General features: G+C 53.0%; 2 protein-coding genes across 13 annotated transcripts; both read left to right on the top strand.

Moving 5' to 3' along the window:
* The first annotated feature begins 1,387 nt into the window (after positions 1–1,387).
* On the top strand, positions 1,388–12,422 carry IL17RE (interleukin 17 receptor E). 3 transcript variants are annotated; one of them, XM_061129149.1, is made up of 17 exons: positions 1,388–1,478; positions 2,278–2,364; positions 2,690–2,723; positions 3,288–3,410; positions 4,033–4,130; positions 4,387–4,546; positions 4,641–4,780; positions 5,681–5,749; positions 6,853–6,919; positions 7,882–8,057; positions 8,138–8,185; positions 8,266–8,314; positions 8,497–8,648; positions 10,294–10,362; positions 10,842–10,893; positions 10,976–11,074; positions 11,561–12,422. In XM_061129149.1, the coding sequence occupies exons 1-17, from the start codon at positions 1,416–1,418 to the stop codon at positions 12,085–12,087; spliced, it is 2,013 nt and encodes a 670-aa protein (XP_060985132.1). In that variant the 5' UTR covers positions 1,388–1,415; the 3' UTR covers positions 12,088–12,422. The 3 variants fall into 3 exon arrangements, with proteins under 3 accessions (XP_060985132.1, XP_060985131.1, XP_060985130.1); XM_061129148.1 differs by having other exon boundaries at positions 2,278–2,369; XM_061129147.1 differs by lacking the exon at positions 1,388–1,478 and adding an exon at positions 1,542–1,653 and having other exon boundaries at positions 1,731–2,369.
* Positions 12,423–13,303: 881 nt separating this feature from the next.
* IL17RC (interleukin 17 receptor C) lies at positions 13,304–24,765 on the top strand. Of its 10 annotated transcripts, none has more exons than XM_061127961.1 (19): positions 13,306–13,672; positions 13,944–13,965; positions 14,142–14,294; positions 14,564–14,638; positions 14,727–14,836; positions 15,448–15,559; positions 15,832–15,876; positions 17,434–17,546; positions 17,771–17,830; positions 19,569–19,623; positions 19,710–19,891; positions 19,986–20,036; positions 21,417–21,462; positions 21,601–21,722; positions 21,994–22,053; positions 22,574–22,622; positions 23,788–23,883; positions 23,990–24,028; positions 24,122–24,765. In XM_061127961.1, the coding sequence occupies exons 1-19, from the start codon at positions 13,568–13,570 to the stop codon at positions 24,739–24,741; spliced, it is 2,115 nt and encodes a 704-aa protein (XP_060983944.1). In that variant the 5' UTR covers positions 13,306–13,567; the 3' UTR covers positions 24,742–24,765. The 10 variants fall into 10 exon arrangements, with proteins under 10 accessions (XP_060983952.1, XP_060983948.1, XP_060983950.1 ...); XM_061127960.1 differs by having other exon boundaries at positions 13,308–13,672; positions 17,407–17,546; XM_061127965.1 differs by lacking the exon at positions 17,771–17,830 and having other exon boundaries at positions 13,305–13,672; positions 17,407–17,546.
* Positions 24,766–24,879: the final 114 nt, after the last annotated feature.

Genomic DNA, 24,879 nt, shown 5'->3' with positions numbered 1-24,879 from the left:
AAATGAACTAGCAAAACAAAAAAATATAGACCTCCTTTTGTCCCTCCTTTCCCCTTTTCTTCTGTCTTCTGCCTTTTTTACATGCTCTTTTTCTTCCTTTTCTTTCTTATGTATGTGTATGTGTCTCTGTTATTTTTTTTCCACTTCTCCTCCCGTACCTTAGCCAGAGTCAGGGAACAATTAACCAACTGTTAAATGTTTTCATTGTGAGAATCAGAAGGTGAAAGTGAAAGTATTAGTCTCTCAGTTGTGTCCAACTCTGTGACCCCATGGACTGTAGCCTGCCAGGCTTCTTCTGTGCATGGAATTCTTCAGGCAAGAATACTGGAGTGGGTAGCCATTCCCTTCTCCAGGGAATCTTCCCGACTCAGGGATCAAACCTGGGTCTCCTGCATTGCAGGCAGATTCTTTACCGTTTGAGCCAACAGGAAAGCCCAGAAGATAAAAGGAGTCAAAAGAGATAAGTGTTTGAGAATGGAACCAACTTTCTCACGTGGTGTCCCCAGCATTAGAAACACATTATCAGTATAGATCTAAACCATTGTGGGCTAAGTGAAAAATTAGGGGGAAGACTCTGTAATCTATCTAAGCCACCAGGGAAGCCCAAGAATACTGGAGTGAGTAGCCTATCCCTTCTCCAGGGGATCTTCCAAACCCAGAAATTGAACTGGGGTGTCCTGCATTGCAGGCGGATTCTTTACCAACAGAGCTATCAGAGAAGCCTTAGTATGGCCAGACCACCCTTTTCTCCCTTCACATCTTACCAGTTTGTTTGCAGTGATGGGCTCCAAGGCCAAAAGAACTTGGTCAGGTAGGCCCTTAGATGTTCTCAGGAGCAGAGGGGCATGAGGCAGTGGTAGGAGAGGCCATAAGGATGGTAGAAAACAGAAAGGAACCGTGAGAGGCTGGCGGAATTGGAGTTGGGCTTAGAGACCTTGACCATATCATTCTTTCTGCTTCTTATTTCTCTCCTTAATTCTCACTTACCTGTCTTGTAAGGTAGTTAAGAAAATCAACTCTGAAAGTGCTTATGAAATGTGAAGTAAACTGCTTAGGTGAAACATCATAGTTTACATTTACTCAACTACCAAGCACCTATTTCATGACATCCACTCTAGGCACTGGAGAACCATAAAGAATAAGAAAAGATCTTTCTAAGGAACTCAAGAGTTAGTATTTTTAGGATAATGGGTACAATGGGGTCTTCATTCAGTGGACCTGAAGACTTAGAAACTGTTGATAGAATTGGCCTAAAGATAGCTATGGTCAAACTACTGAAAGGTACAGAGGGCGAACAACAGTCCCAAGGTAACTTCACCCAGTAGGTGTGCCCCCAACTTTTTTTCCACCGTGTGTGTCCCCAAGGTGAGTGCTGAAGCAGCTCAAATGCTCCATGAGCTGGAGGAAGCCGTGGGATGCCGGGGAGGGTCCCCACAGAGAACGGAGCCTCGTCAGCATCGGAAACCACAGGAAACCAGGTCAGTGCGTGGGGCCCGCTCCCCCTGCTCCAGCACTCGGCTCTGAACTCTAGGGCCTCCTGAGCAGACTGTACTGATTAGTGGATCCTTGAAGCTGGAAGCCCTTTGGCAGAAGAGCTAGAAGAACTGGCCAGTGGGTAGTCAGAAAGCTACTCTGTAATCCTGAGTCAGCCAGGTAGGGGCCAGGGTGCGTTGGGGGATGCATGAGCTTTATGTGCCTGCTTTAATGCTTTCTTGTTCCACTCTAAATAGTGCTCAGTCACCTCCGTCTCCGGCACCCAGTGCACAGAAGTGCTTGATAGCTCTGTCAGCCCTCTGAGAGGATGAAGCGTTTGTCCAGGGGAGATCCAAGTCCAGGAGCTGCAAAGGGGCGGGTCCCATCTACAGGGTGTTGCAGGAGTAGGAGGGGTTAAGTACATGCAACCTGCCATCCATCCCCCTAGCCCTGTACCCGCCTCTTTCCTGTTATTTCTTTGCCAGAGCAAGAGCCCCCTTGCCCTCTAGGTAGGGGAGCAGCGGGGTTTTCTGAGGGGCAGATGTCCCCCAGTCCCTGTGCTTGGGGAAGGAATGTGGCCTGGCTGGCTGGTTGGGATCGAGGAGGAGCTCTGGGGCAGGGCGGGGCAGGGGCAGGCTGAGGCGAGGGCTCCTGCTGGCACCGCACTCCCAGCTGCTGCGCAGCAAGCTGGCCCAGGCCCCGTCGCCCACTTTCGGGCTGTGCAGCCATGCACTGGGCGCCGTGACCCCACGGAAGCCCATGGGGAGCCCCAGACTGGCAGCCCTGCTCCTGCCTCTCCTCCAGCTGCTCACTGGCCTGTCTGCCTCCGCTGGGATTGGCTGCCCCCTCCTTCCCCGCTGGAGAACCTGCGGTCTGCTGGCCTCACGCATGGTAAGGTGCGCCTGCCACTGCTGGTGGGGACACCTGGCACGCACAGGCTCATAAAACCCCCACTCTCCTGCCTGTCCTTTCCTACCACCCAGGTTCCTAAGCTCTGATGGCAGCATCAGCGTGTCCTCTACACCATCTTGAAGGGATAGCCATAGTCCCAGGGCACCGAGGGCCTGGGCAGGGTGGAGCTGGGAAGAAGAGAGCCAGAGTGGATGGGCTATTGGTTTACGGGTCTCAAAATTAGGTCATGTGAGGCCAAGGCTGCAGGGGGAACACCCCTGTGAGAACCTCTACTAATTATCCTTCTGTCCTTTCTTTTCCCTAGCGGGCCCTGTGCTTTCAGGATGGCAGTTTCACTGGTGAGTCTCATTCCCTTCCCTGCTCCCCTTCCCTGTTTCCTCCATTCTAATTTTTTGTTCTCTACTTAAGAAGTGGCATAGTATCAAGGGAAAAGCACAGGGTTTAGAGTGAGGACAAGCCTGGATTTGCATTGCAATATTGCCACATACTCCACACATGGCTTCGGGCAGTGCATGGGTCTGAGGGGTACAGCAGCACAGTAGAAATGATTGTACAATGAAAACTGTTGTCCCTGAGCTGTGGGGAGGATTAAATGAGAGCCAGGTAAATCTCCAGGCCCTCCACCTTGACTAGTCCCTCACCAGTCAGTCATACAACAATGATCCTCCCTATTTTACGCTACCTTCTACTTTACAAGATATTTTCCCGTGTATTATCTTACTTGAGCTTGACAGCAGCCCCACTTTATGAATGAGGAAGCTGAGGCTTACAGGAGTCTGTAACTTGCCTCGGGTCACTTGGCCAGGGTGTAAGTGGCAGTGCTCAGCCTCAAGTCCAGCTTGTCTAAGGCAGAAGGGACCTCCTGGGACCTCACCATCTGACTTCCTTTTCTTCTGTCACAGGAAGGTCTGCCCAGATTCCTCACCACACCCAGCCGGCCCCTCCCCTCCCCCCAAAGCCTTGGCGCGCCTGGTGGTGCCACTGTCCCCACTGCTGGTGCCTGCATCTGGGGTCAGGCCCCTCGGGTATGAGAAGCAGGCCTTTGGGCCATTCTTAGTGGAGACGGGAGTTGGGGGAGTTTGGGGTGAGCCAAGTAAAACGTATCATACTAGAAGAGATGTTGGTCCTGTTGTCAACCTCAGCAGAGACTTCCGCCATCCTGAAATAGCACGCTGTGACTGATGAGTTCTGTTGTATCATTTTGTGAAGGTGTTTCTCCTTTCAGTTGGCACCAATTTTGGGGATTAAAATGTTTCAGTTCTATGAATTTACTACTATTATGTTCTGGTTGTAAGGCAAGATCTGTCTTGTAAGAAAGAACAGACAGATTTTATTCAACTCTACGTTTTTCTTGCCTACCTCAGTGCCTGGGACATATTAAATTCTCACACACTGCTTAAGAATTGACAGTTTATAATTTTCCACTGTTATAAAGAATGCTACTATGAATTTTTGTATACACATAGATTTTTCTCTACTTAAGAAATTAATTCTCTTTGATCGTATCATAACTTCCAGGACTATAGAAGTTTGGGATCATTTACCCTCCCTGATGTAAAATGATTGACCATCCAACACCAGGTCACATCTCCAGACAGGGGAGGGACTGTGAAGGGCTGGATAGTAAATGTGTTGTTTCCTGTGCAGGTCTTCAGTGGGGTTGGCTCCACCTCCTAGTGCAGAAATCCAAAAAGTCTTACAAGTTCTGGTTCTGTAGGAGACACAGGATGCCAGCGTCTGCTCAGGTACTCCCCCGCCAGTGCCAGCCCTGCCCTACGCCCCACAGCCCTTCCCTGTCTGGCCTCTCCTCCTGTTCTCCAGTCACCCAAGAGAGGGGGAATGTGTGGGGCTGGCGTAGACTATTCTGTCCATTACACAGTTAGGGACACGAAAGCTTAAATGTTGAGCAGCTTGCCTGTCGTGCCCCGGGCTCCAGAGACAGGAATAGAAGCCAGAGTTCCTGATTCCTGCCCTGAGGCCAACCTTGCTGTCTGCCTGCAGAGGAAGTTGCTGAGTAGCTGCTGCCTGTCTGAGAAGGGTCATCACAACTCCAGCCCCTCCCCGGATACCTACCACAAGGGACTGCGCTCCAAAAGAACCCAGCCTGTGGATCCAGAGGCAGGGGAAGGTCTCTCCAGATCTAACTCACAAAAGCTTGGAGGTAGGCACGTCGTGTGACTGGAGATGGTGGCGCCAAGTAGTGGTGCCTGTGCTAATGCCAAGAGACAAGGCCACCAAATCCCCCTTCTCCCCAGGACCTGAGTTCTCCTTTGACTTGCTGCCTGAGACAAAGGCTATTCAAGTGACCATTCCTCCAGGCCCAGAGGTCAGTGTGCGTCTTTGCCACCAGTGGGCACTGGAGTGTGAGGACCTGAGCCATCTCTTCAATGCCCAGGTATGAAGTGCCATCTGCCCATAGAGCCAAATCACATAGGGCTGGAGCCAAAGGACCTACCCATTGTACAGATGAGGAAACTGAGGCCCAGAGAGGAATGGTAATTGTCCAAGACTTCTTACAAGTCTGAAGTGCCTATCATGAAGATTTCTTTGAACTAGAGAGACTACAGGGGGCCATGTCTCCTGGCAGGAGAGGAAGGAAAGAGGGGGTAGAGACCTGGGACAACCATGAATGCCTAGCAAGGAAAGGAATATGGCACTTAACCTCAGTGCGATGATCCTCAGTGAGATTCAGGTTGCCTTTTCAGTTCCACCAAAAAGTTGTTTTCCCTGAGAAATTAATAAATTGGTCACATCTGTCTTGAAACCCTTCGATCTCCCTCTTTTTTGTCACTGCTCCTCAGGGAATGAGATGTCCCCTGTTCGCCCAGCCTATGGCCTGACATCCCACCTCAACCTCCAGTTGTCATGGATACTCTTGTATACAGTTGGAGCCATTTGCAGGGACTGATGCTGTACCCAAGTCCCTCAGCTCTCCACATTTAAAATGTAGATGCCTCCCGACATCATCATGATGCTAGCATTTAATGCACTCAGTTGGTGCTTCTAGCACCTAGCACCCTCCCCAGCATACAATAGGGGCTCAATAAATGTATATTCCTTTCCCCAACTCCTCCCTCCCCACATTCCATGTATTGAGACACTTAGAGTAGATGGTCAGACTACAGGACAGAGATCCTCTGAGAAGAAATTTGTCAGTGAAAGAAATAAGCCTCAGATAAGAGGAAAAGCAGGATGTATGGTGGGTAAGTTCCCAGCTTCTTCCTGCCCTTGTCCAGGGTGCCTCTGCTCTTTCTCAGGCCCCTCTTCATCTCTCCCTTTGCTGAATTGTCCACAGAAAATTGTGCCTGGGGGTCGCACTGTAGACCTGCCTTATGAATTCCTTCTGCCCTGTCTGTGCATCGAGGTAAGCAGAGGAAAAGGTGTGGGTGGTCCCTGGCTCCACTCCTAGGCCACCCAGACAGCACAGTTGGTCAAGTGTATCTCCACTGAGTCCAGTTTTAAAAGGGCTGGTGTTAATGAGATGCTGGGGGAGACTGGTGCCAGCCTAACAGTGAGCCTCACACTGGGTCAGGGGTGGAGGTGTCCTGCTGATCATGGGATATTCCTGGGGGTGATTCCAACCTCAGCCCCACCCAAACCCACCTTGCCTTTGTTGAGACCCAGCCTCAGCCTACCCACAGCACAGAATAGACAGCTGCCTTCACTGGGTGTTCTGAGCCGTTAGGGTGAGGGCTCATGGCCACTGCAAGGTTGCATATGGCTCCAGAAGTGCCATTCCCACTAGCCCTACATGGCAGTCCCCCTCCTCTGCCTGTAGGGCTGAGGGGGCCTAGCATTATGACTTCTTTTAAGGGACTTCCCTGGTGGTCCAGTGGCTAAGACTTTACACTCCCAATGCAGGGGGGGCCAGGGTTTGATCCATTGTCAGGGGACTAGATCCCACATGCTGCAACTGAAGATCTCCCGCGCTGCAACTAAGACCCAGCACAGCCAAATAAATAAATATATTTTGGAAAAAAGGCTCCTCTGGGCTAGACAGAGAAGTCTGGGGGCCTTGTTACCAGGAAGGAGATGAAAGGGAAGGTAGAGGCAGAGACATGTAATGAGGAGCGCCTGCGAGGGGTACAGCCTCTGGATGTTGGGGGGAGAGGCCTGTCAGGGCGCTTGGCAGCTTGGGGATCGCTGAGCATGGACACCTGGGAAGGCAGAAGTTGAGGAACGTGGACCTCATGATTTGCCTCTTTCTGGAGCTAGGTTCTCCTCTCCCAGAGAAGAGGACTCAACCCCTCCCTCACTGATCCCGCTCCTACAGTCTGGAGTTCCTCCCCAGGCACCTCCACCCTGGCCCTCACCCCACACGGCTCCCCCCGCTTGGTGCCCAGCCAGCTCAGGCAGCTTGAGCTGGCTTTGCATTCCAGGCAAAGGCAAGCCAGAATGAGTTTCAAGTCTGAGTGATGTCAGGAAAGCCAGTCCTCTGACCTCCATCCCTGTTCCCTTCTCCCACAGGCATCCTACCTGCAAGAGGACACCGTGAGGCGCAAAAAATGTCCCTTCCAGGGCCAGCCTGAAGCCTGTGAGTGTTGCTCATGTGACTTCTGTGCACGCACACATACACACACATGCACACACACATACATACACATGCACACACATGCACACCCTCTACACTGGTATGGGAGGAAGTCCGCAGAAAGCTTGCGGCACTTTCTCTCTGGAATCAGTGCAGAGGCAAGTCATGGACTACCATGTCTGCTAAATCGGACCATTGAACATTGTCTTAGGCACTGTGGGAGGTTCAGAAATACCCATCTCAGGAGGCAGTGTCCTAAGAGGGTGGATCAGAAGACCTGGGCTCACATCCCAGCTCTGCTACTCATTCTTCTCTGAGCCTCAGTTTCCTCATCTGTGAAATAATAGTACTTGTCCTGCCTTACTTTCCAACTCCTTATGAGACTGGAATTCAATATTTTATGTGAAAGTGGTTGGTGACATCTATGCATATCGTTGAGCCCAAATTGCAGAGACAGGATGCTCAAACATGACAGATGAGTAGCAGCAAGCAGCCCATGGTCCAGGGCAGGATTGCATCTAAGGAATAGGCTATAGGGCATGATCTGTGTGGACAGAGAAGCCCATGATGGTTGTCTCAGGGGAGGGAGAAGCCCATGGTGGTTGAATAGAAAAGGTCTCCTAAAGGAGGTGACACCTGAGTTGGGCTCAGAAAAAGGGCGGGATTTAGAAAGAAGAGAAGGGAGAATAAAGCATTCCTAATTCTGAGAGGAATGTAAGAAAAGATATGAAGATTTTGAGTTTGGGGAGCAGCAAGTAGTTGGCCAGAAAGGAGGCACAAGAAGGAGAGGAGATAGCTAAATATAAAAGGTAACCGGAGGGGCTGGAAGCGGCATGCTCCTTTATCACTTAGGCAGACCATGGCTGTGCCAAGCTCCTTCAGAAATATCATCTCCTGATGCCCTGGGGATCGGGATCAGTCTCAGGCCTCCTGGGCCTCACTCTCTGCCCCCGCTGCCTGCCCAGATGACTCGGACTTCTGGGAGTCAATGAACTTCACTGACCACAGCCAGCATAATCAGATGGTCATGGCCGTGACACTCCGCTGCCCACTGAAGCTGGAGGCCTCCCTGTGCCAGAGGCGGGGCTGGCCCACCCTCTGCGAAGACCTCCCCAATGCCACGGCTCGAGAGTCAGAGGGGGTGAGTCAGGCCTTCCTAGGGCCTGGGCGAGCAGGGCTAGGGCCTGGGGCCCTGCTCTCACCTCCCTTCTCCCCCCACAGTGGTATGTCGTGGAGAAAGTGGACTTGCATCCCCAGCTCTGCTTCAAGGTACCAGCATGGGCAACAGGGGCCGGGAGGGTGTGCCTGGTGCCTGGAGCTTGCTGACTTGCTCTTCTTGGATTTCTCAGTTCTCTTTTGGAAACAGCAGCCACATTGAATGCCCCCACCGGACATTCGGTGAGCCAATTAGTGACCCTGGCTGGGACCCCTCTCCCACCATTTCACCCTCACACAACTGTGGTCAAGTCAAACTCTATCCCTGCCCTAGGCTTCTCTGTCAACTGCAGCCCAGCTCCTATCACCTCCCACAAAACATCATCTCTCACCTGACGCTCTCCCCTACCTGCCCCCCTCCCCAGCAGTCCCATCCTGGAATGTGAGCATGGATACACAGGCCCAGCAGGTGGTCCTCCGCTTCTCTTCAAGGACGCATGTCACCTTCAGTGCTGCCTGGAGCCACCCAGGCTCGGGGCAGGACAGCATGGTGCCCCCTGTGTACAGCGTCAGCCAGGTACGGCCTCGCCAGAGTTTGGCTCCCGGGGACCTATTGATTAGAGCACATCAGGGAGAGGCAAGCAGGTATCTGACTTACAGCATCTGCTGATTTAATGACTTGATAAGCCTGTATTCAGCTGCCTCCTCTGCCAGTCAGTGGAGTCTTCGATGGAGCAGTTTCTAGGCCTTTCCTTTTCTAAACCAACAGGGATAAACAGGCAAGAGGCTGGCCCTCCCACTCCCAGCTGCTCTCTGACCCACTCCAACTGCCACCACATTGTGTACTGATCCCCTCTCCTCAACCAGCTATCCTCCACACATGCCTGCCTGCCTCCACAAGGCATTTGGCAGGAGTTCTCTGTGTCTGGGAGACAGAGCCCCAGGAAGCTGAAGTGCTCTTTGCAGAATACTGTGAACCACTGACAGATTTAACTCTATCATGTGAACTAAAAACAGCTAACTAGCGGACTCTCTTCTGTGTATCTAACATGAAAACCACCACCAAATGTATCCGCAAAACCACAGCACCAAGCTGACTAAGCATGCTCGCTCTCTTCAGTTCTTTCTTACTCATATGCAGCTTGTTCATTTGTTTCATATTCTTTGAGGGCTCCCAAGCAGACAGATGGTAGCAAATGCTACAGATTTAAGACGAACTCATGTGGGATGACCTAAAATAGGGAGCTATATCCAGGGACTCCTTTACTGCTGTGAGCTGGGAACATCATTGAGTTTAACCATGGTTTGAGAGCCACTGTATCATACCCACTCACAGCTGGTTGGAGAATGGGGGCTGAGGAAGGACTGGGGCAGGGGGTGGAGGGTGTTCCCAAAGAATGGAGATTGATCCACCCTAACCAACGCCCAGAACACAGGGTGAAGCCACATCCTGCCCATAGACGGAGGGCCGTCAGTTCAGCATGCGTTTATTCAGTGCCTGCTCTGTTCCCACTCTGTAATAGGCCCTGGAGATATAAGAAAAGTATGTAACACAGTCTCTGCCTGTAAGGAGCCTATCATGTAATAAATAAGCACTGCTACTAAATGAATACATGCTACACTGTGTATTATAATGGCATCCACCTGTATGTTCCCGTGTGAGCCTTTCAGTAACCCAGTAAAATAAGGATTATTATCCATTATACACAGATGAAGAAACTGAGGCTCAAGGAGGGAGGTAGTCTATCTTGATGCAAAGATCCCCCTGCTAGGGACCACAAAGGCAGTAGTTAGCCTGACTTTTGTTAGCTGTGGTCTCCTGACTCTACAACTTACACTCTTTCCAATGGACAAGCTGCCCCTCCATTTTTTGCAGGGCAGAGATGAACCTCCTGGTTTGTGAGCTTCTAGAGGACAGAACCAATATCTGTGCTCACCTTGTTTCCTCAGGGCTTGGTACAGAGTCAGTACCCAGAGTATGTTGATGAGTGCCTGATTAACGTGTATCTGTGCCACAGTTCAGATCTGGGAATGATCAGCAGGATCTGGGAATGAAGCCTGGGAAGGCTTCTTGTTGGGGTGACACTCGGTCCTAAGCCTGGTAGGATTTGGGGTGGGGGTGGCATGGAGAAGGGAAAAACACCACATGGGCAAAGGCTCAGGGCTGTACAGAGCCAGATTTGCCTCTATGGGGACAGTCATTCTGCTCTTTGTTCCCACAGACTCAGGGCTCAACCCCAGTGACCCTAGACCTCATCATTCCCTTCCTGAGGCCTGGAGGCTGTGTCCTGGTAAGGAATTCTGCCCTCACTCTGCATACACACCACTGGCACCTACACCACAGGTGGCACATGGGGCAAATCCAGTTGGTAAAAATGTTTGATTTGGCCAGCACAGTGTTCAAAATTGGAAGTAGTTGCCACCATTTAATTGGTGGGAGAAGTCATATTTTAAAAAGTTGACTTTCGGCATTTCTTGAAAACTCAAAAAACCTGGTGCTTTGTGTCCACAGTCAGACGTGGTGATTGGGATGGGAGCTCAGTGGTGTCTGATTGCTTCAGTCAGGACTTGTGCCCCTCCAGCTCCTCGTGGATACCCTGGTCCACTTTGGGTTTACTTTCTGAGTTTGCCAAAGCTGGCCCAGACGCAAACCCTGTGCTAGAGGAATGCCCTCTCCAGGGTCCCCTTCTCCATCCTCCCACCTCATTCGGCTTCCCCGGGGAGGAGGGTTTACCCCGGCTCATAAGGGTGGGGGGCTCTGTGCCCTCAGGTGTGGAGGTCAGATGTCCAGTTTGCCTGGAAGCGCCTCTTGTGTCCAGATGGTGAGTTCCTGGGAGGGCCTGGGGAGTGAGAGGGAGGCTGGGCGCTGAGGAGCTGGGCTTCGCCTCACGCTGCTTGACTCAGCCTCTCACAGACGCCTGGGGCTCCTGATCCTGGCGCTGCTGGCCTTCACCACCCTACTGGGAGTTGTTTTGGTTCTCACGTGCCGGCGCCCTCTGTCAGGTAAGCTCACTGGGAGGTAACCTGAGGACTTTTTTGGCTCCTAGGCCAGTTGCCCTCCCATTCCTCCCCTGCCCAGGATGCCTTCCCAAAGAGCCTCTTCCCTGCCGTGGGCACCAGCCCTGTGTTACCAAGGCTGTTAGCCTTAGGCCCCCTAGTGGGCAGAGATGGTTAAAGCAGGACAAAGGTCCCTAGAGACGCCTCCGCGGCGTCTCTAGGCAAGAGGCAAGTGGGGTGAAAATGCAGCCAGCGCTGCACCTGTCGCCCTCGCCTCTTCCGGGGCACCTTTATCTAAATTAGCCCAAAGGTGCCCTATAGACTAAAGCTGCCTTGGGTACCCAACCCTGGCGCAGATGAGGAACGGGGAATGTGGGGGGGGGGGGGCGCGGGGTGACGTTCAACCCTATCAGGTGGCCCCGAGACCTGGGAGGGGAGGGCTGGGTTTTCCTTTAGCCCCCAACCCTGCTCATCTGTTGCTCCCGCCCCCAGGCCCGGGCCGAGCGCGGCCGGTGCTGCTGCTGCACGTGGCAGAGTCTGAGGCGCAGCGGCGCCTGGTGGGAGCACTTGCTGAACTGCTGCGGGCCGCGCTGGGCGGCGGGCGCGACGTGATCGTGGACCTTTGGGAGGGCACACGGGTGGCGCGCGTGGGCCCCCTGCCGTGGCTCTGGGCGGCGCGGGCGCGTGTGGCGCGGGAGCGGGGCGCCGTGGTTCTTCTGTGGAGCAGCGCCGGCCCCAGCCCCACCGGCGGCCCGGATCCTCGCGCTGTGCCCCTGCGCGCCCTGCTCCGCGCCACCCCGCGCCCGCTGCTGTTGCTGGTTTACTTTAGTCGTCTCTGCGCCAAGGGCGACATTCCCCCGCCCCTGCGCGCCCTGCCCCGCTACCGCCTGCTGCACGACCTGCCGCGCCTGCTGCGCGCCCTGGACGCTCGGACCTCAGCTGAAGCCACCACCCGGGGCCGCGTGGAGCTGTGCCGCAGGCTGGAACTGGAGGCCGCCAAACTTGCCGACCAAGGCTGAACAGAACTCAGCGCAGTCGGGATGTCTGTGGCTGCGGGCGTAGGGGAGCTGGCTGGAACCCCCTCACTCGGCGTTCCCGCTTGCTCCCCACGTCCCCCCGTGTCCAACCTCTTCCTCCTGCTCATGCTTCCTCAGAACCCTCAGGGAGAGTCTCTCTTTACTGAGAACTCCCTTGACCTCAGTCCTGCGGTGGGTGGGGATCATCACACTTCCTCTCTCCAGAAGTTCCAGAGAATCGTGCACGTAGGCTCCAGTCCACACCGGAGAGGTTGGGACAGGGCTTGGGGAGGCAGAAGAGATGGCATTTCTGACTGGGAGGCGCCTCCAGACGGCGTACGGGGGCGGAGGGGGGCTGTGTGTGTGTGTGGGGGGGGGGGGGGCAGAACACCCCTCTGGGGCTAAGGATCTGCCTTTTCCAGATGGGGGCCCTGCCCACAGTTGGAGGGAGGGAGGGCTCAGGACCCAGGGAAAGAATCTTTGGCCCTGGGTGGTGGGGGCAGAGATAGGACAGTGGAGACTGACAGAGAGGTGAATAAAAGAAAACATAATGGGTAAACTAAGAAACACAGGGTGCTTCTTCAGTGTGCCCAGGGTGCTGAGCTGGGGGAAGGGTCAGCAGTACCCTACCCAGGGGTGGTTATACATCATTCTGTGGGCCCAGATCCTCTGTGTCCACATCCACATCCACGTTTGTCACGTTCTCACAAGCAGTGCCTCTGAAAAGGCAAAGAGGGATCTGCAGATCTTGATCCTCACTGTGATTCTTCAGAGAGAAGAAAGGAGAACAGGTGGTGTGGGTCCATGGTTGTGCAGCTAGCCTGTGGCAACAGCACAATTAGGACCCTGCCTTCCTGCCTCTGGGTCCTGGGTTCCTCCCCCCTGACCCCACACTTCAGCATAAGCCAATCAGTGATGAGAAGCCCACTTTCTAGTGCCTTTAGAGCTCCTGTTCCACAGTGAGGCCCAAGGAGAATGTGGGAAGGGACCTGGAGTCCCAGAGTCATATGGGAAGTGAAAATGCCCCAGGATTGCCCAGAACCCTCCTCCTTAGGGACTCCCAGAGTGAGTAAGAGCTCCCTTACTCACCCATTAGGCCACCACCCTCTCCAGGGCCCCTCCCAGCCAGGTGTCAGCAAAGGAGGAGGAGGGGAAGAGGAGGAGGGACTGAGCCACCGCTCCAGTCCAGGGCTGCTGGCTCCCAAGTCTGGTGTTGGTGGGAGGGACCGGGCGGGGCGGGAACAGACGGCTGCCTGCCGGGAGCCAAAACGAAAGCACTCTGGCTGGGACTGGCCCGGAGTCAGGACTCCCGGGAGAGAGGCGAGCGAGAGCGGGCCAGCGCCGGGACCCCAAGGCTGAGGAGCGATTCCAGCCTCTCCTGCCCCGAGGCCCGCGGCTGAGTGGGCGAAGAGGTGTGGTGTCTGCCCCCCCTCGGGGGGGCAGGACAGGGCCTCAGGCCTGGGTGCTGCCTGGCACCTGGAAGATGCCTGTGCCCTGGTTCCTTCTGTCCTTGGCACTGGGCCGGAACCCCGTGGTCCTCTCTCTGGAGAGGGTCGTGGGGCCTCAGGACACCGCCCGCTGCTCTCCGGTGAGTCTGGGCACCTGGGCGGGCTGAGGAAGGCTCCAGGCTCGGTCCGGGGCTGCTGAGGCCCTAGCCTGGCTCCTGTCACTGCCATCCCTGTCAGAACCGCCCTGGCTGGTCTGTCGGGTGCTGATGGGGTAAGAGAAGAATGGGGAGGGGGCAAGAGCTAGATCTGAGTTCTTCTGGGAGGGACTCGAAAAAAGGAGAAAGAGTTGGCGGCGGAGGGAATGTTAGGTTTGGAAGCATAAACTCTGACTTGTCTTTACCTCTCTCCCAGGGCCTGTCCTGCCACCTCTGGGGTGAGTAGCTCTACTTTTAGAGAGGAAGGGTCTTCCTGGGTTGGCAGCAGGGAAGAGGGCTGGGAGCTGTTCAGCCCAGGGAGAGCCCAAAGCTCCTTGGCCCTCCGGGGGTGTCAGGTGTATCCGGACTCCGGGGTCTGAGTGGCTTCAGCACCCACCCCACCCTTCACACGCAGATGGTGACGTGCTCTGCCTGCCCGGGAGCCTCACGTCCGCCCCAGGCCCCGTGCTGGTGCCCACACGCCTGCAGACGGAGCTGGTGCTGAGGTGCCACGAGGAGACTGACTGTGACCTCTGTGTGCGTGTGGCCGTCCACTTGGCCGTGCATGGTGAGCCTGGCATCCTGTGACTGGGCATTGGGTGCACGTGAGTGTGTCCGATGTGGACACGAGGGTGGGGGAGTCTGTCAGGCAGCCCGGGGCATCCTCAGATTCTCCTGGAGGACATGGGCCAGTGCACACCCCCCAAGTCAGCCTGGTCTCACCGCCCGTCCCCCAGGCCCCAGGCCTGGCCTCTGCTTCCAAGCACCGAGCTTCCTAGAAGGAAGCCAAACCCAGAGCCGAGGCTGGACCTGTGCCTTGCTCTCGGGCTCTTCCAGGGTACTGGGGAGATCCTGACAAAGAAGAGAAGTTCAGAAGAGCCGCTGACCCAGAGCTTGAGGAGCCTAGGAACGGTGAGGAGAAACTGGCCGACCCAGCTGTTGCTGCCCAGAGCCTTGCCCTGGCCTCCTGGGCCTGACCGCCGCCCTGCCCTGTTCACAGTCTCTCTCCAGGCCCACGTCGTGCTCTCCTTCCAGGCCTACCCTACTGCCCACTGCGTCCTGCTGGAGGTGCAAGTGCCTGCTGCCCTGGTGCAGCCTGGTCAGTCTGTGGTACGCAAAACAATAATAACGCTAACCACTTCCTAAAGATGAAATTCATGAAGTACTTTCACGTGCACTATCTCTTTAAGTAAGTCCTGATTTCGGCAGGGCTGTGGGCAAGTCGTTTCAGTCCTTCATGCTCCAGTTTGCCTATCCATAAATAAGGATAGTCCCACCTCGGGACTTCCCCAGCAGTCCAGTGGTTGGGACTTCCAGCTTTCACTGCTGAGGTTTGATCCCTGGTCAGGGATCTAAGATCCCACAAGCCATGAGATGTGTGCCTCCCCCACCAAAAAAGAAAAAAGAGAATAGTCCTATCTCATATGGCTGTTGTGAGAATTAAATGAGTTGATATATGTAAAATACCTGGTATAATGCCCAGCTTGGAAGAGTCTCGGAAAGTTTAATCTTTCTTCTGTAATCCCTTAACTGGCCCTGCTGCCTCTCCTCCTGAGGGTGTGTGCTTTAGCACTAGAGTCCTTGAGGACACGTTCACGATGGAATCTGGGGCCATACAGTATAGTCGTTGGTTGGGAATAGGGCAGAGGGTGAGTGGAGAGGATCCATGGAGAGGATTCTGAGCCTTATACCACCAGCCTTCCGCCACCCTCTCCTCACAGGGCTCTGTAGTATTTGACTGCTTCGAGGCTGCCCTGGGAGCTGAGGTGCAAATCTGGTCCTACACTCAGCCCAGGTACCAGAAGGAACTCAATCTCACGCAGCAGCTCCCTGGTGAGTGACCCCAGAGCCTGAGGGGCCCCAAGTCTGGCCCCTTGTCTCTCTCCCCACTGGCCACTGCCCCTCTACATTCACCCCCTTCCTTGTCCCAACTTCACTCAGGCACTCTCACCCCCAGCCTCCCCAGGTGACATTGCTCCCCAGTGGGCGCTGAAGTGGATATGGGTGATATTGAGGGGACAGGGAGTCTTCCCAGGGGTTGGTTTGCCCCCCTCCTTTCTTTGGCCCCTAACCCCACTGGAGGCTTTTCTGTGATCTCTCCCCAGACTGCAGGGGTCTGGAAGTCCAGGACAACATTCAGAGCTGCTGGGGTAGGAGCTAGGTCCAGCTGGGAGGAGGGAGGGGCTTGTTCTGGAGTGGGAGGGACCCTGGGAGTCAACTTCTGGTCTGGCTGCCACACCCCACAGGCTCACAGAACTCATTCATTTATCACACATGATCTGCAGTAGCTCCTACTCCGTGCCAGGCATTCAAAGGTGAATTCTCACTCCTTAGAACAAATATTTATTCATACCAGGGACATCCAGAGGTCCAAAGCATAGTCAGGATTATGGTGTAAACCTCCCCCTAATATATCAAAATAAAAATAGCTTTAAACCATAAAATAAGGGCTAAGGATCTCAAGGTTCTGATGATGTTTTTCACGTGCACTATTTGGACTTTTGTTTTGTTCCTTTTAAAAAAAATACTTTATTTATCATGGTGTACCATACATACAGAAAAGTGTAAAGTCCACTAATTTTAATTCCAGTTCAATTAATTTTTACCTATGTGTACACTTGTAGAACTACCAGCCACATCAAGGTAGAAACACTGTGGTGCTTCTAAACTCTCAAATTATTTCAACTTCATTTTCTGCTTAGTTTCTTAAACTTAAGTTTGATGCCTCTTTGGTAATTCATTTAAGACTGCTCAGCACCAGGGCTTTGATATACAGATACACATCACGGATTTCATGGCTTTGTTCATTTAGTAGACCTTGATTCACTTAGTCATCAGATATTTATTGAGTAATTATTCTGCCCAAGGAATATCCCTAGGCACTGGAGATAAACCAATTAAAAAAAGAAAACCTGACAAAAATCCCTGCCCTTACAGAGCTGACATCCTAGCTGGGAGTCAGGGTCACGGTAGAGGTGATGGAGGACAAAATAAACACGTGGAAGTGTGAAATACACAATAAGTTAGATGGTAATTAATGCTACAGAGAAAATTCAGGGAAGAGGGATATGAAGGTTGGGAGTGGCAGTGGTCAGTGGTCAGTCAGCAGAAGGCCTGAAAGAGGCAAGGGAGGAGCCATATGTGTATCCAAGGGGAGAGGGTTCCATGTGGAGGGAAGAGCCAGCGCGAAGGGCCTGAGGCAGGGGTGCGTCTGGTATGTTTAAGTATTAGTAAGGAGGACAGTGTGTCTGCAGCAGGTGAATAAGGACACGAGTGCTAGGAAATGAGATTAGAGGGGTTACAGCAGCCAGACGGGAGGGACTTGCAGGCATTGTAAGGACCCTGACTTTTACTGTAGGAGTGAGGTGGTGGGGGCAGGCATCAGAAGGTTCTGAGCAGAGGAGAATGCTTTATTTTAGTGGTTATGGGGTACTTTCTGGTTGCAGAGGGAGAAGCAAGGAGAAGAGCCATCTCCAGACCCCATACTGGGGTCTGCACGGGCTCCATCCTGGGGTGCGGCCAAAGTCTGGTTCGCGATGGAGACACAGGCTCTGCCCTCCAGGGGCCCCCTAGTCTAAGTGATTTGAAGGAAACTCCAAAGGGCAGTGGGTGGGTATGACCCAGGCTTGGCTGTGCAGAACAGGTGAGGGAAGACTGTCTGTCTCTGCATCCCCCCACAGCCCTGCCCTGGCTCAACGTGTCTGCAGATGGCGAGGACGTGCGCCTGGTGCTGGATGTCTCTGAGGAGCAGCGCTTCGGCCTCTCGCTGTACTGGAACCAGGCCCAGGGCCCTATAAAACCTTGGTGGCACAGTAACCTGGTGAGGCCTCCCCCTCCCCAAGTCCATTCTCACCGTAGGCTGACACCCATGCTAAAGGTGCAGGTGCCTTATCACAGGGGACCCTTGAAAAGGACACAGCCACCCACAGTCAAAGCAAGGATCATCAGTGGGGGAATAGCTGCCCGCCTCGTGTCTTTACCTTTGGCCTGCAGCCTTCCTCCTACTCATCTTCTCCAGCTTCTCCCCTTCTACTTGTCCCACAGACTGGGCCACAGACCATTACCTTGAACCACACAGACCTGGTCCCCTGCCTCTGTATTCAGGTAGGAGCAGAGTCCGACTGGGGGCCTGGGGAAGGGGATCAGGGAATCGGTGAGAGGGTTGGTCCTCACCTTCCTGGTGGGATCTCCGCCCCCCCGCCCAACCTTTGCTGTCCTGAGTCCTCTTCTTGTGCATGCCTTGAACACTCTCCCTGCTCTTTGAAGGCTTCTGCTACTCCTCCAGTCCCCTCTCTGGGCCTCCCTGGAGAGTAGAGCCTGTGTTGTGAACTCAGACTTACTTGAATCCTGATTCTTGCCATTTCCTAGCTCTGTGACCTTGAGCAATTCACTTCACCTCTCTGAGCTTGTTTCCTATAAGTAAAATGGGAATAACAGTACCAGCCTAAGAGGGCTGTTACAAGGAAGTGTGCCACTTCCAACTTATATATGCTATAATAATACATTCTCCCTCTGATTGTACACTTAATTGGTCATCAGGTCCCATGTTCTCCCTCTAAGATTCATGTCTCTCATTCTCACTACCTGAAACACCCTCATTTCTTTTTCGTACACCCTAATCCTTCCAGTTCAAATGTTACCTCTTTCCCAAAGCTTTTGTTCAAACTCCTGGCCTCTCCTATGTCCAAACCTTCTTGCATTTCTGTCCTTTGTGCTCATTACTTATCATTTCTTTTGTTATTTGGGCACCTGTCTCTTCTTGCATACCACAGATCCTCGGTAAATTGAGTGCTTGATTTATTAATTTGTTTTATTTTTACTACAACTGTGAATCTGTAATTTCCCTGAAGGCAAGGAAATAATTCTATTCCAATTTAGTAATTTCCCTGGAGCTTTGCATAATGCTTGGCATGTAGTGGGTGCTAATCAAGTTTGTTAAGTTAATGAATGAATTAATGCGTGAAACTCTACTGCTTAGTACAGTGTTAGGACATATAACAGACACTCATGAAATGTTTGCTGTGACAAACATTTCTCATTTGACAAAAATGTTCTCATTGCCAAGCACAATGCCTGCTACATAGTAGGTGCTCTTAAAGGTTTGCTGAATAAATTGTTATATTTCTCCTGTGCTTAGAACAAGGCTAAGCCAAGAATGGGTGCACTTAAAAAGTCTATTGGAAGAATAAATGGAGAATAAATGGATGTGTTCTTCACACTTAGCACAGTGCCTGGAAAGTAGTATATTCTCACAAAGTGATTGTGGATTTAATTGTTGAATGTCCCCATGCCTACCATAGTGCTAAAACACATAGTAGGTACTCATTAAAAATTTGTTGAATGAAGATGTTGCCAGATCTTGGCATGGGGATTGCCGACAGAATAAATGTGTGCAATTCTAGGACTTTGCAGAGAACAAGACCATATGTTTGTGAAATATGTCCTCCCTCTACATTCAGTATCCTATAGGGATTAGTTCCAGGACTTCTGTGGATACCAAAGTCTGTGATCCTCAAGTCCATTATATGATATAAAATGGTGTGGTATTTACATATAACTTACTCACATACTCCAATATATTTTAAATCATTTCCAGATTGTTTATAATACCTAATACAATCTAAATGCTATATAAACAGTTTCCTGTAGACAAATTCAGTTTTTGCTTTTTGCAACTTTCTGGAATTTTCTCCCCAAATATTTCTGATCTGAGGATGAGGGAAGGTGGATAAGGAGGGCCAAGGAGGGCTGACTGTTTGGGGCTGAATGAATGCATCCCCAGGGCTTTAAGCAGAGGGTTGGCTGGGTTGAAATGACCTGCGGAGCTCTCTTTCCTTTCTAGGTGTGGCCTCTGGAGCCCGATTCTGTCAGGACCAGCATCTGCCCCTTTAAGGAGGGTGAGTGAACAGGTCCTGCCAGGCCGGGAGCAGTGCGGGAGGGACCTGCTGGTGAGCAGTACAGTGACCTGGTCCTCTGCCTGCAGACCCCCGCGCACACCGAAACCTCTGGCGCGCTGCCCGGTTGCAGCTGCTTCCCCCGCGGGGCTGGCGGCTAGATGCACCGTGCCCGCTGCCCGCCGAGGCCACTCTGTGTTGGCAGGCACTGGATGGGGGCCCCTGCCTGCCGCTGGTCCCGCCGCTGCCCCGAGAAAATGTTACTGTGAATGTAAGTGAAGCGGCAGGAGGTTTCTGGGGTTGGGGAAGGAAGGGGAGCCCAGGAGCCCACTTTCATGACCTCATGCATTATCCTCTTTCCACAGAAGGTTCTTGAGTTCCCCTTGCTGAAAGGCCACCCGAACGTCTGTGTCCAGGCAAGAAGGGAGTGCCAGAGAACTGAGCTGGGGACAGGACCATACGGACCCCCAGTCTTCTGGATCCAGTTTATCCTTGGGTCCCTGGAGCAAAGTGGTTACCGGCTTCCTCTTTAGGAGCTCCACTATTTACTTTAGCAGTGCATGGCATGAGAGCCTGGGCACTTCACCTGTCTGAACGTCAGTCTCCTCATGTATTTAATGGGGATGATGATAGTAATTACTTCATAGAGTGGTTATGAAGATTAAATAAGTGCTTCACCTTGGTGACTGGCACAAACTAAATGTTCAGCAAACCTTAGCTGCTTTGATTAATTGGTATAATTATCCCATTTCCCTACCTGGAGAAATGGGTTGCTTTACAACTTCAAAGGGTGGTTATAAAAATAGTAATTCAAGATTTATTGAGCAACTACTATATGCCAAGCACTGTTTTAGGCTCTTCAGATAGCTGTGTCAGTGAATAAAACCAATAAATATTCCCACCTTTAGAGAGCTTATGTTCTAATAGAAAAAGACAGACAACAGACATAATGAGTAAATTACATAGTCTGTTATAATTGTGTATAAGTGCTATAGAAAAAGGTGGGGAAGGATAAAGGAGGGTTGTAGTTGCAATTTCAAGAGGGGCAGTCAGATGAGGCTTCTTTGAAAAGGTGGTTAGATGAGAAGGGAGTATATAAAGTGCTATCAGAAATGAAAAGAGTAGGGACTTCCCTGGCAGTCCAGTGGACTTTGCATTCCAGTGGAGGGGGTACAGGTTTGATCCCTGGTTGGGGAGCTAAGATTCCACATGCCTTGCAGCTGAAAAACCAAAACATAAAACAGAAGCAATACTGTAACATTCAATGAAGACTTTTAAAATAGTCCACATCAAAAACAAATTTTATTTTTTTAAAGAAATGAAAAGAGCTAATTTAGGACAGGGTTTCCCAGGTGGCTCAGTGGTAAAGAATCCGCCCGCCAATGCAGGGGACATAGGTTTGATCCCTGGGTTAGGAGGATCCCCTGGAGAAGGAAATAAACCCACTCCACTATTTTTGCCTGGGAAATCCCACGGACAGAGGAGCCTGGTGGGCTACAGTCTATGGGGTCACAAAAAAGTTCAGACACAGTTTAGAGATTAAACAGGGAAGCAATTTAGGGCCTTCAGGCCCTTTAGCACAGATAACCTTGCAAGGCTGAGGCTGAGAAAGATGGAGTGGATTCCTCATTAACCAGCCTTGAACCTAGATCTGCCTAAGTTCAGATCCAGAGTCCAGACCACCTCCTCCCCCAACCTGACAGGCCTCCCCCTTTTCTCTCCTTCCTTCTCTTCTGATTTTTCTGGCCTCAGCTTCTCTTTTCCTCATGTCTCTAACTCTGGCCTCTTCTGAGCAGGTGAGCACCTGGGAGAAGATACAGCTGCAAGACTGCTTGTGGGCTGGTGAGTGGGACCTCGGGGGAGGCTGGGGCAAGGCCACTGTGATGGGGTGGACCCAGGAAGTGCCAGCTCCTGGGTGAAAGTCAGGCATGAAGCAGGGTTGGGCTGGGTCTAACTCAGAGTGGGTCTCACCCTTTCCAGACTCCCTGGGGCCCCTCAAGGATGACATGCTGCTGGTGGAGACACGAGGCCCCCAGGACAATGGTTCCCTCTGTGCCTTGGAACCCAGTGGCTGCACCCCACTGCTCAGCAGGGCATCCACGGTGAGGGATGGCAGACCTTCCTCCATGTCCCTTTCCAGCTCCATCTCATACCTGACCTCAAATTTTCACTCTCTTCACGTTCCCCTCCTCTGAGCCAAGCCCTGTGCTGGTCTCTGGGAATGTGGGGGTGACTTAGACTTGGGCCTTGTTCTCACTGGTCTCTCAAAAGTTTCCCAGCACCCCCCCCCCCAACTATTCTGCCCACCTGTAGTCTGGTGGTCTCCTAGGTGTGGTGCCTCTAGGTGACATCCCCCACTCCTTGGCTTGGCAGAGGGCAGCTCGCCTTGGAGAACAATTACTACAAGACGTGCAGTCGGGCCAGTGTCTACAGGTAAGTAGGCGGCAGGAGGGCCCTTCCCAGTGCCAAAAGGCAACAGGCTTCAAACCCTGACTTAAACCTCTTCTACCTCTTCCTGTGCCTAGCAGGAAAGAGAACCCTTCTGGGGCAGGGTTCTCCTCACTGTCCTCTAGCACCCACCCACCCCTGTGCTTATTTTGTGTCTAGCCCGGGAAAGCTAAGGGTTGAGCCACTGTCCCCAAGTTGCTCACTGCTGGGTAAGAAACCAGCAAACAGATAACCACTGGGTTAAGACAGTCAATAACCAAGTGTTAAGCTTTGGGTTCCAGGGGACATTCAAAGAAAGATCTCTTTCTGTGGGCCAGTTCTGGCACCAGGAGGAAGGCACAGTCCAGGAAACAGGCACAGCATGAGCAAATCAGAGCAGCTTGTGGCAACCTGCTGGGTGTGGGGGGAAATATGCATGGTCGAGGCTGCAAACTTGGGACCAGAACTTGGTGGGTGTAGAACACCAAGCTGGGGCCCTGGATTTGCTTTTGTTTGTATCTTACAGCTGTGGGACAATGACCTGGGAGCACTCTGGGCCTGCCCCATGGATAAGTGTGAGTATTACAAGAACTGCCCTCGTCTGTACCAGGAGCTGGAATCTTGACAGGGACCATTCCCAGGGAAGCACACACAATGGCCTTGTCCTTCCCTGGCTAAGATCAACCAGAGGGTAATTCCTTCATTAATTCACAAACTAATCTGGTGAATCCCAGCATCACCAGAGACACAATCCTTGTCCTCACACCAGTGTCCAAAGCCCTGAATGCTTATAGAGGGGAGCTGACCTAGGTCAGGCGAGTTCAGGGGAAAGGTTGGACATGAACTCTGAAGGCTGAGCTAGATGAAGGGGGTGGGTAAAGATGCATTTTTGTGAAGACCCTGGGTGATTTTTTGAGGAACTCCAAGGTGGCCAGTGTGACTGTGTTTTGAGAGGTAAACCTCTGTCATGAGATGAGGACATGAGGGCCATTGTAGGGCCTTGGGAACCAATGTAACCAATTTGGATTTTATTTTAAGAATAGCAGGAGCTTCCTGAAAGGCTATAATCAAATTTGCATTTAAAAAGATCTTGGGCTGACATGTGGTAATGAAAGTGAAAGTGAAAGTGAATCAGTTGTGTCCAACTCTTTGGGACCCCATGGACTATACAGGCCATGGAATTCTCCAGCCAGAATACTGGAGTGGGTAGCCTTTCCCTTCTTCAGGGGATCTTCCCAACCCAGGGATCAAATCCAGGTCTCCTGCACTGCAGGTGGATTCTTTACCAACTGAGCTATGTGATAATGAGTTAGAGGCAAAAAAGAAAGAGGTCAGGGACACCAGATAGAAGGCTGCTGCAGTCATCCAAGAGAGTGAGGTCAAGAGTCCAGCAACCCTAGCCTTGGAGTGGGGACAATAATCTTAGCTGACATCTGAGCACTTACTGTGTCCATCCAGCATTATGTTCAGTGCTTTATGTGGGTCAATACATATAGTCCTCACAAGAATCCTCTGAAGTAGATACCATTGTTATCTCAATTTTACAGAGGTGAAAACTGAGGCAGGTGAAGTCACTTATCCAAGGACACCCAAGTAGACTGATCTGTGTTCATACCCTGTACTCGGACCCTATGAGCTCTGACTTTGGGCAACTCACTTCATTTCTCTGAGACTCAGTTTTTCTCCTTCGTTAAGTGGGGGGTCTCTTAACAAGCCCATCTTCTCCCTTCATTCTCCTAGACATCCACCAGCGCTGGGTCCTGGTCTGGCTGGCCTGCTTACTCTTGGCCGCTGTGCTTTTCCTTCTCCTTCTTCTCAAAATGAACCATGTGAAAGGTGAGCGCTTCCCAGCTCCCCATTCCCCAGGGGGCAGGACTGGAAGTTGGCCAGGAGAAAGCGGGGACCGGGCTGACCGGCTGCCTCCGCTCCTCTCCCCTCGCAGGGTGGCTGAGGCTCCTGAAGGAGGACATCCGCGCGGGGGGTGAGTGTGAGCAAGAGCGGGGCGGGGCCCGCCCCCAGCGGGCAGGGCCTTGGGCCAGCTCACGTCTCCCTCCCGCTCTGTTCTCTCCCGCAGCTGCCGCCCGGAGCCGCGCGGCTCTGCTCCTCTACTCCGCCGACGACGCGAGCTTCGAGCGCCTGGTGGGCGCCCTGGCCTCGGCGCTGTGCCAGCTGCCGCTGCGCGTGGCCGTGGACCTGTGGAGCCGCCGCGATCTGAGCGCGCAGGGAGCGCTGGCCTGGTTCCACGCGCAGCGGCGTCAGACCCTGCAGGAGGGCGGCGTGGTGGTCCTGCTCTTCTCGCCCGGGGCCGTGGCGCTGTGCCACGAATGGCTGCAGGATGCCACTTCGGCGCCCAGGGCGCACGGCCCCCACGATGCCTTCGCTGCCTCGCTCAGCTGCGTGCTGCCAGACTTCTTGCAGGGCCGCGCGCCCGGCCGCTACGTCGGGGCCTATTTTGACAAACTGCTGCCCGCGGACGCTGTGCCCGCCCTGTTCCGCAGCGTGCCAGTCTTCTCTTTGCCCTCACAGCTGCCCGACTTTCTGGGGACTTTGCAGGGGCCCGCCGCCCCCCGCCCCCGGCGGCTCGCGGAGAGAGCGGAGCAAGTGTCCCGGGCCCTGCAGCCCGCCCTGGATAGCTGTTTCCGGCCCCCGGGGACAGGACGCGGGATGGGGCCTGAGGCAGGAGACAGGACTTGAATAAAGTCAGACGCTATTTTTCTACCCGTGTCTCCAGTGTGTCTCCTCAGCGACTGTCCACCAAACTACCAGCATCCGGTATCCCCGCGCCCCTTTAACTCCCGGACAGGTGCAGTCCGGAGACGTCTCTGGTTGGCT

The sequence above is a fragment of the Dama dama genome, chromosome 24, assembly GCF_033118175.1.
Source record: "Dama dama isolate Ldn47 chromosome 24, ASM3311817v1, whole genome shotgun sequence".
Lineage (NCBI taxonomy): Eukaryota > Metazoa > Chordata > Mammalia > Artiodactyla > Cervidae > Dama > Dama dama.
This window is presented reverse-complemented; position numbering and strand designations above follow the sequence as displayed.